Source organism: Hippoglossus hippoglossus, chromosome 3 (genome assembly GCF_009819705.1).
Source record: "Hippoglossus hippoglossus isolate fHipHip1 chromosome 3, fHipHip1.pri, whole genome shotgun sequence".
Taxonomy (NCBI): Eukaryota; Metazoa; Chordata; class Actinopteri; order Pleuronectiformes; family Pleuronectidae; genus Hippoglossus; species Hippoglossus hippoglossus.
Genome location: NC_047153.1, coordinates 11,353,158 through 11,362,995, shown reverse-complemented (window position 1 = coordinate 11,362,995; position 9,838 = coordinate 11,353,158). Strand labels below are relative to the sequence as shown.

The 9,838-nt window shown below is 39.9% G+C and overlaps 1 protein-coding gene across 1 annotated transcript; it reads left to right on the top strand.

Annotated features, from left to right (window-relative positions):
• Positions 1 to 301: 301 nt before the first annotated feature.
• Positions 302 to 9,822, top strand: dpep1 (dipeptidase 1). Its single transcript, XM_034581154.1, has 10 exons — positions 302 to 694; positions 2,018 to 2,144; positions 2,608 to 2,740; positions 2,865 to 3,015; positions 4,388 to 4,457; positions 4,727 to 4,903; positions 5,967 to 6,051; positions 6,197 to 6,272; positions 7,063 to 7,198; positions 9,006 to 9,822. Exons 1-10 carry the CDS (start codon positions 573 to 575, stop codon positions 9,180 to 9,182), a joined length of 1,254 nt encoding a protein of 417 aa, XP_034437045.1. The 5' UTR covers positions 302 to 572; the 3' UTR covers positions 9,183 to 9,822.
• Positions 9,823 to 9,838: the final 16 nt, after the last annotated feature.

Here is a 9,838-nt window from a genome sequence, read left to right as displayed (position 1 = left end):
ATTCTGCAAACAAATAAATGCAGATGAAAACATAACCTCCTTGGCAGAGGTAATGAGAAAAAAAAGGGACATATGCAAATATAGACATTATTAATATGATCTAACTTGATGTGAAATTCAATAATTCTTAGTGAAGTTCAACTACACTGACAAACTTAATGAAAACAAAGAGTAAATATTGTGAGCTATGGCAAAGCAGTCAAAAGGCACAATATACATTTACCACCAGTTATTGCTCAACCACCACAGAGATTGTAAGGATTGTTTAAGCGACTGCACAGTAATAAAAAACAGACTCAACACAGAGGAGGAGCAAGGAGCCGAGTTGATGTTTAAAGGCGTAGTCAAATGGAAACAGACTGTGGTGAGAATCCAAAAGAATCTGCTCCTATACAACCAAAAACTAAAAGACTGGAAACTGGTAGACGAGAGGGAAATCTTTTCCAGCTGCAGTTTAGTAGAGTCAGGATCGCTTCAGAGGATAAAAAATAAGTACAATCTAATCTAAATATAAAAAGTTTGTTTACACAAAGAAAAAGAAGAGCATTCAATAGTGTGTAAAAGTTAAAGAAATGCTGTCCAGGGTTATCTCTGTCTATCTGATGGTGTGGGTCAGTTCTTGTGCCTTCACCTCAGCAGACCAGTACTTGACCAGAGCTCTGAAGCTGATGTCTGAGACGCCACTCATCGATGGGTAAGTGTCCTACATAGAATAAAAAGAGTTTCACATGATGTTTTTGATTATGGTATCTGGTTTTTGCCATGGAAGCATCATAAAAAGCGTTCGGAAGCAATTTCCAGTGCTAATTCAGCCAAAAAAGCAGTTTTTATGGGGTTTCTTTCTTTATTATGAGGTTTCCTCGCAAATAGAAACTGTTTGGGTGCCATTTTCCTCTGCTCCTGCTCAAAACAGTTTTTCAGAGGGCAGCCTTAAGCTGTGAACATCTGGCAGCGTTTTTCAAGAGCCAATGCCACCTCCATAAAACCCTTAATTAAAACCTGAACCACGGTTTTTGTTCAGAAATGAGGAGAAGCCTTTTCTGGGTTGTACTGACTTATCCCCAATAGCTGTATATATAAAAATTGGTCAATTATTTATTTCCTGTTCAACCAGCCTCAGCAGATCTTTTATTTTAATCGCTCCATTATTCTTTTAAAAGTGCAATAAATGACATTGAAATAAATCTATGATAATATGCTCTCAAATATACTAAACACCCTGTGTTATGCTAACACTTTGGCAACAAACTAGTTTCTGTTTGTTTATGTAAAAAAAGGAGTTGTCTCTGATGGAGCTAAGAATAGTTCTCAAAACACATTCCAGTTTATTACCAATTTGACATCACAGTGAGATTATTTCAGATTACGCAACACATTGAGCTGCTCATAATTTCACTGGGTTTCTTAAAACCGTGAAAGAAAATATTAGAAAATATTGTTATATGAACAACCAGCTTCATATAATTTTGAATTGAACCCAGACTTTGTGTTGACTTTACTACATTTGCACACTGCAGTGACTGTTCTAAACATGCCTTTCTTGGAATGAAACTTGTGACCAGCAGTAATTGAGCCACGGCAGGTTTCATTTATTCCACTTTGCAATTTTCCTGAGTTGTCATCCTTGTAAATATTCCTTTCCTAGCAGATAATAGTCAATAAATCTCAGGTTTCTGTACCCGGTTGTTCCCTTTGTGCTCGTTTGATATAGAGAACGTTAATCCATTGAGTCAAGAAATCATGACTTCATAATTTGAGTCTGATTAAATCATGCTCCAATAGAAGCTGGTGCCCCTTTCTCAAAACAAGTGCAAAATCATCCAAACAATAGAGAATACTGCTGCACAGAAAGCTAAAGAAATTAAAATATTATCCTCTCAAATGAAAGTCCATGCTCTTGAATACAAATAGGAAAAAAACTCGGGAGTTTTCCTCCCTGCTGTCAAAGCACTTTGTAATGAAAGCCTTGAGAAAAATCTTTGTTAGAGAGTGACACCTCCACCTTCTGATCTTTCAGCCACAATGACCTGCCATGGCAGCTTCTAAAGCAATTCAACAATGAGCTCAGCAAAGTGGATCTCAACACCCTCCAGAATACACACACCAACATCCCCAAGATCAAAGAGGGACGGCTGGGAGCGCAGGTACATACAGAATAGGATGTACTGGGAATGAAAGGACTCTAGGCTTTCAAGGTCTAAGGATACCGATATCATTTCAGAGGTTTCATATATTGGGGTCATGACAAAAGGTGTGAGGAAGATCTAATGATATTTAATAAGCACTTGTGCCTTGCAAGTAGTAGCATCCTTATTTCTATGCTAAATAAAATATTATAGAATGAAACTGTTTACTTGAAACTACAGCCACAGGGGTGTGTAGTTTCATTTAGCCTGTAAAGATTCACCTGTATGTAGATGACATCATTATCTAGACAGGGACCCACAGCTTAAATCAAACATTTCATTTGTTGAAGACATCAAACCCTTGGTGTGATGCCTTCTAAATCTCTCGTGTCTTACTTTGTGAAGAATCTTGCTGAGAACCCGCTGTATGCTACACATCAGCAGTGCAGATAATCTATACGTTATCATTTATTCCTCTCAGTTCTGGTCAGCCTACGTTCCATGTGAGACTCAGTACAAAGATGCCGTCAGACAAACACTGGAGCAGATCGATGTGATTCAGAGGATTTGCCAAAAATACCCAGAAACCTTCATGTTCGCCACCAGTAGCAAAGGTGAGACTTTAAGTTGTACTAGTAATTTCAGAGACAACGAAATGCACTGCTACGTCGTCTCTGCTCATACCTGCCTCTGCTTCCTGGTGGAATCACCTGTCATCTCTCACGTCTGGCTGCACAGACATCATGGACGCCTTCAACATGAACAAGACAGCCAGTCTGATCGGGGTGGAGGGGGGTCATTCTGTAGACAGCAGTCTGGGCACCCTCCGCGCCATGTACCAGCTGGGGGTCCGCTACCTGACTCTCACACACTCCTGCAACACACCGTGGTAAGAGACATCAGCACCGCACAGTTATGCCATCTAGTACACAAAGGAAAATGAGACGTGACCTTTAAACAGGTTTAGTCCTTCATTGTTGTTGGTTGAGGTGGAGTGAACTCTAAACTGATTTGATTTTGATTTGTAAAGTATTAGAAAATAATGAGGAACACATCAACCAAGAACTAGTGATCGCTTCTAATCTCTTGTCCAAACGATAATCAAAATGATTCTGTTTATTTCAAGTATTTAACACATGGAAAATCAGCAAATTCTCACTGGTGGAACTTTGAAATGTTAACTAGTGCAATTCAAGAACGGGAGCAGGGCCGCGCCTCCACCACACCTGTCAAGCACACATATGCCCAGTCAACCAGGATGCTCTGTTTGTCTCAGATTTCTCAACCCACCCTTTCCCTTCCCTTCATCCTTTCACCCTTCTACCTCATTCCACCCTCTGCTCGCCCTCATCCCTTCATCCTCTCTTGCTTCATCCTTTCTCATTCAGCTTGGTGCACACGTCTCACATGTGTCATGATAGGTACTGGTATGGGGGGCACGCAATAATGATGCCTGAGACAGAACGCCCACAATGAGTTTCCTTCCACCCGGTCCCCAGTGCCTCCTCCCAGACCAGCCTGTGAGACACATCTCCACCTCAGCCCCTTCCCTCAACGTCCAATATCCATTCAACCTTTAAATTACATATTGTTGTGGCGTGGCCCTTGCTAGTGAATCAGTTTTCAAAATATTTAAAATCTTTCTTTAGATCAACTTTTAAACAAATCAATAAATCATTTCAGATCCCGTCAAATCAAATCAAATCTCGTCAGGTAGTTTAATCTATAGCCCGACATTGTATTTTATGTTTTCTTTGCAAAATCTTCTTTTGCTAAGAAAATATATAAAGTACATTTTTCAATTTAGTCTACGAACTATCTCTCGTTTCCCAGGGTTAATGATCTACTGATTTTTCACTAGAGAAAGCAGTTGTCTGTTTACTAACCAAACTTTCAGTAGAGCTCAGTGAGGTGTGTAACAGTCGGATGTCGAGCTCAGCTAAGGATGTGGGGAGTTTGGGGGTTTCCTGCAGGCCTTGTGTGCATCGATATCAGATTCTCTGCAGGAGCCACTGAGGTCCTGAAGTCATATATGAGCATTTGTAATAATATTTGCAGTAGCTACAGTATCAGGTATTTGAAAAACGAAATTCACATGGGAATTAAATCTTAACAGATCGATTTAATAAAATTTCCAAAACTATAAATGTGATAAGTACTATTATTAGTAGTATTATTGGGTCAATCCAAGGAGTCAAAACAAATTTCCTCCTCTGATCAGTCTGATTTTTTCACGGTAATCTCTTTGTTTTTCTTGTCAGGGCGGATAACTGGCTTGTTGACACTGGATCAGAGCCATCTGAACACAATGGCCTGTCTCCATTTGGCAAGGTCTGATAAGTGTCTTCCATTGCACGATCAAGGCGTCACCAAACATCTCTTCAAAAATGTGTCAAATGAAAACTGTCTCCACTTTCACACTTGAAATTAATTTGAAATTAAGCCTTTTTCTGGTGCAAATGTGTCTTAATCAATTAGAATAACAACGTGTTATACTTTTACTTCTAATATGTTTGTCCTAGTAGATAAGAAAAATAAAGTGTATCTATAAAGTATTGATTTTATCATGTTTTATTAATCATAGTGTTTTCCCTCAACAGCAACTGATAGTGGAGATGAACCGGCTGGGGATGCTGATCGACCTGGCTCATGTGACTGTTGCCGTCATGAACCAGGTGCTGGATATGTCCAGAGCTCCCGTCATCTTCAGCCACTCCTCTGCCTACAGCATCTGTCCGCATAAGAGGAACGTCCCTGATGATGTTCTCAAGAGAGTCGTGAGTCACTCTGTGGGTGTGTGTGTGTGTGTGTGTGTGTGTGTGTGTGTGTGTGTGTGTGTGTGTGTGTGTGTGTGTGTGTGTGTGTGTGTGTGTGTGTGTGTGTGTGTGTGTGTGTGTGTGTGTGTGTGTGTGTGTGTGTGTGTGTGTGTGTGTATTGCTCAGTGTTTCCCATTGATTACCTGGACTGTAACAGCCCGCCATAGTCTAATTTGTCAACATAATAACTTAAAGATCTCCACCTTGCATCTCTCTCTCTCTCTCTCTCTCTCTCTCTATCTCTCTCTCTCTCTCTCTCTCTCTCTCTCACTCTCTCTCATATAAATCCCTTCTTCTCTATGTTAATGGATGGGACATGGGCAAAACAAAAAAGTTAAAGCACACGTAAATTAATTTTTTTTTCAAAGATGGTTTCTGTCACTTTAGTTTTCATCACACTGATTGCTGAAGTTTAATTTGATGCTATAAAAACGTGGTGAATGGGTGCAGATACATCATCCATCTTCATTTACAGTTTAGTTGCCGCGAGGAGCACAAAGCTGTGGTGTTCTCTCACTCACGTTCTCACGGCACACGGCTCAATGTTACTGAGCTTTTATTGACCACAAACATTGGAGGTGTTTTGTTTCTGGAGAAGCAGTAACTGCCAGGTGAACGGTCCACAGGAGCTGTTAAGAACTATGAAAACACAAGCTGCCTTCCCTGCTCACTATCTCAGATAACTGACACGCTCTTTATGGCACCGAAGGCCTCGAAGCAGCTGTAAACCGTTCACCTTGTGTGCACTTATACTGATATAATAAAGGCAGGTTCCCGTTTAAAGGCAATAAAAGGAGGATTATTGTGCAGTGGTGTTAAATAACAAACGGTTCCAACCAGGCATTCAAATAGAGGAGGTCAATGCCCTCATGTACTTGGATTACAGCGGGTTTGAACACATCTCTTGGCTCGGGTCACGTCTCTCTCTCAGTCCCTGCAGGGTCTCCATGTCTAACAGAGCAGAAATCACACTGTGTCTCTCTCCATGTCTCACTGCCACGTCCCATCCTGTCTGTCGCTGCAGAATCAAACCAGAGGAATCGTCATGGTGAACTTCTACAACGACTATGTGACCTGCAGCAAGACCGCGAAGCTCTCGGATGTTGCTGGTAAATTAAACCATTATGATGCTGATTATGATGCTGATGACGATGACACCCACTGTAAAGCTGGTTGAAAATTAACAGCGATCATTCTCTCTACAGCCCCTCCATGTTGATGCACTTTAATCTCTGTTTTCTGCTGTCACTGTAGATCACTTTGACCATATCAAGAAAGTGGCCGGGGCGGGTATCATCGGTTTTGGCGGAGATTATGACGGAGTAACCAGGTTAGTACAGGAACCATTCCAACATTAACTTAGAGTCCAGAAAAGGCGATTTCCAAAATGAGCGGCTTATTACGAGCAATGACGGGGATCTTACATCATAACACAATTTTCTCCGATTTAGAAAAGTTCCGGCTATTAAGATATTTCTGTGTTCTTGATCTTGTTTTTCTTTTTTCTTTGTCACAACTTTTCATGCAGACATCAGCAGCAACAGTTAGATTTGACAGCACAAGTGGGGTTAGGTATTGTCAGCATTATGTGAACATTATGATGAAGCACATCAAATACATTTGAGTGTTGAACTTGAAATAATTAAGAATGTTTGAATGTTTAATGTTACAGCAAGTAAGACTGTTATTTAATTTATTTGGAAATATAGAACAATGGGTTAAAATAGAAAGATATATATATATATATAAATTAGAGTTTACACTTCCACCAATGCCCAACAGTCCCCTTATGAAACATTTAAATTCACAAGATACAGATTTTTATTTGGAGTCCCCTAATCATGTTTGATGATCCATGAATTCTTCTCTGAGAAACCAACGACAATGTTGAAAAACATCTTATCTCACCATGTTAAAGAATGTGGGGAAAAAAATCCTGGATACCATGAATTGGATCAGCACCAAAATTGTTTGAGAGTTCAATCTTGGATCATGGTCCACCTCTCCAGAAAATAACAGAGGAATTGATTGAGCAATTATTGTGTAGTAAATACACTACAAAAGACTTGACATGACAGTTCTGTGTCACTAATAGGAAGTAAAATCCTCATTTCCTTCAGAGTACCTGAGGGTCTGGAGGATGTGTCCAAGGTGCCCAATCTGGTGGCTGAACTGCTGAGAAGAAAATGGACTGATGAAGAGGTTAAAGCTGCTCTGGGAAACAACCTGCTCCGCGTCCTGAGAGAGGTCGAGAAGGTCAAGAAAAGACACTGACGCACTCGCACACGTTTGAATCTGTACAGTTGTGTTGACATAATGCATTTATAATGAAACTCTTCAACCAATGAAACGATACACATGACCAAACTAACAGTTCTAACCTGAACCCAAAACAAGTGGTAACCCTCAAAAGACTCTTTGAAACTTTGAGGAGCAAAATATCCTAATAACGATGGATTTGAACCAAAGTTTGTCAAAAACAACCATGAACTCTTATGTGTGTATTTCTGATATCAGTTCAAACACCATCGGGAACATTTTTTTTGCAGTAGTAGTTGCAGTAAACACTGAATCATTGAATGAACAGTTGCATAATGTTGCTTGTGGCTGGGAAAGAGGTTTGTCAAGTCTGAGAAAATAACCTTGAGGGTTTTATCTTGGAGATAAGACATTGATAACAGCGAGACAGGATTAGTAACTGGGGGTGTAAAGTTTTAAAGACGTAGGTGTGAACCACTGGGTGTGAACCAGGCCGGGAGCATCTGATGCTGCACCTTCATCATGTGAGATGGAGAATGTAAAAAACACCATTTCTACAACCTGTGAAAATACAAGGTGGTTGTATGATTCCAGAGTTGATCATGTGAGGGTTAGAAATACTCTGCATTGACTATACAACACTATATCCATTAGATTTACCCTTTGGCCTTTGGCACAGATTTTGTGAAACATTACACATCTTCAGTTGAATCACACCTTGTCACACGTAACTGAAGTGTCTGGTTTAGATGTGTTTTATTTTCAGTATGAAAAGTAATTCAGTGTGTCCATGATTACCCTGCCAGTGGGAAGGACTAGTATCTTTCTGATTCTTTTAATCATAAAGAGAAATGTCCTAATATGAACCCTGATATTCTTCTGGAAACATTCATAGAACCCAATTGATTTCAAATTATGTAAAGCTTGTTTTTCCTTCAGAGGACTGGTAACACTGTAACGTGCACAACTAGAATGCCACTCAGAGTGCACATCTCCACTAAGGCCCACCAGTCCCATTCATTTGAACTGCAACAGATTTCACACACTCAGAGACATTAGTTCCCTAAATGTGTCAGATTTTTTTATTTCTTTTAATCAAGATCTATATACAATTATAATTTCCTTGGGAAATGGTGAAAATGGAGTAAAAAATATTTGCAGTGCTAAAATTCTGGATCTGCCCCGTTCTGAATTTGCACGGAAATTGAATGGGTTCTTCCCTCACCCGCCCCACACAGCATCTTCCCAAGCAAACTAACAAACCAAACAACCGGCGGTGACGGAGGTTATAACGATTATTTTGATTAGCCTAGTAAATCCTGATAAAAAAGAAATACAAGCTAATGTTTGAGAAACCAATAATCTTTTTATGACCTCTGCCCGAGGAGGTTTCGTCTGTGTTTGTTTGTTTATTGGAGTTTTTGGTGTGGATCCGGATCAGGAGGTGGATCAAGAACATGTTTTTTTTTCACTTTCTTTAACATTGTGAGATTGGGTGTCAACATTTACTTGATCTGATATGTTTAGGGGACTGATATCTTTGGGTCTGTGCAATATGGTGAACAAAATCTAGAGAATGTATATGTGCTGGGACTGTTGAGCCTCGGCAGATGTATCTATAATAAGAGTCAAAAGATTTAGATTTCTTTTGTGCAGATTAAAAAGTGATTCATGTTAAAAAACAGTGGATCTTCTATAAAAAAGTAGGTGAAGGTGCTCTGGTAGCAGGCGGACGCTGTGAGAGAGCACACACGTCACAGTGTTTGTGCGTCTGCTGGCTGACGGTCTTATCTTTGTGTGTCAGGTCCGTGACAGTATGAATGGTGCCAGTCCGGATGATGTTCCTATTCCATATGAGGAGGTGAAGAACCCGTGCAGGACGAGGTACTTCTTCCCCAGCTCCGAAGCCGTCCACTCCCACAGTGCACTGGGCCTCCTGCTCACACTGGCTCTGCAGGCTCTTATCACATTAACAGTGTAAATGATTGAGGCAGTTTGTCCATATATAGATCTACAATCAGCTTTTTCCACGTATCCTCTCTGTGCTGAAAGAAACACTGAAACGCTGCAGTTTCAATCGGGTTTGACAGCTTGTGTCTTGTCCGATTTTAATGGACTTCAACAGGTTTGATTCAGTTACAGTGTCACAGTTAAAACCAAACAGAAATGATCACGTCAAGTTGAAGTTGTTCAGGCCTGAGTCAAAGTGTCATCTGTATTCATAAAACATTTAAAAAGATGATCAGGACATGAAGTCAAAAACACTCAACACCAGCATGTCCATATTTCTAGGAGAAGTGCTCTACCTAGTGGTTTGAGAGGGTAATGCACCTGAGAGATAAGCGTGTCACTGCAGATTTACACCTTTTAAATTTAATTTCTAGATAAGTTGCTCCACTTTTGGCTTGAAAATATTAACATGATTTCGATCTGTGAACTGATGGCATGAGAGTTGAAACATAAAAAATCTGGCATTGCTTAAATCCTACGGTTTTCACATCAAAATCATATTTTAGACAAATAAACATAAGATTGATGATTAAAACATGTAAAATCAGTTTTTAACTATATGAATTTAAGTTCATACAAATGTTTGCACACTGAAGGTGAATTATTGTAAAAAATATCACAGTAACA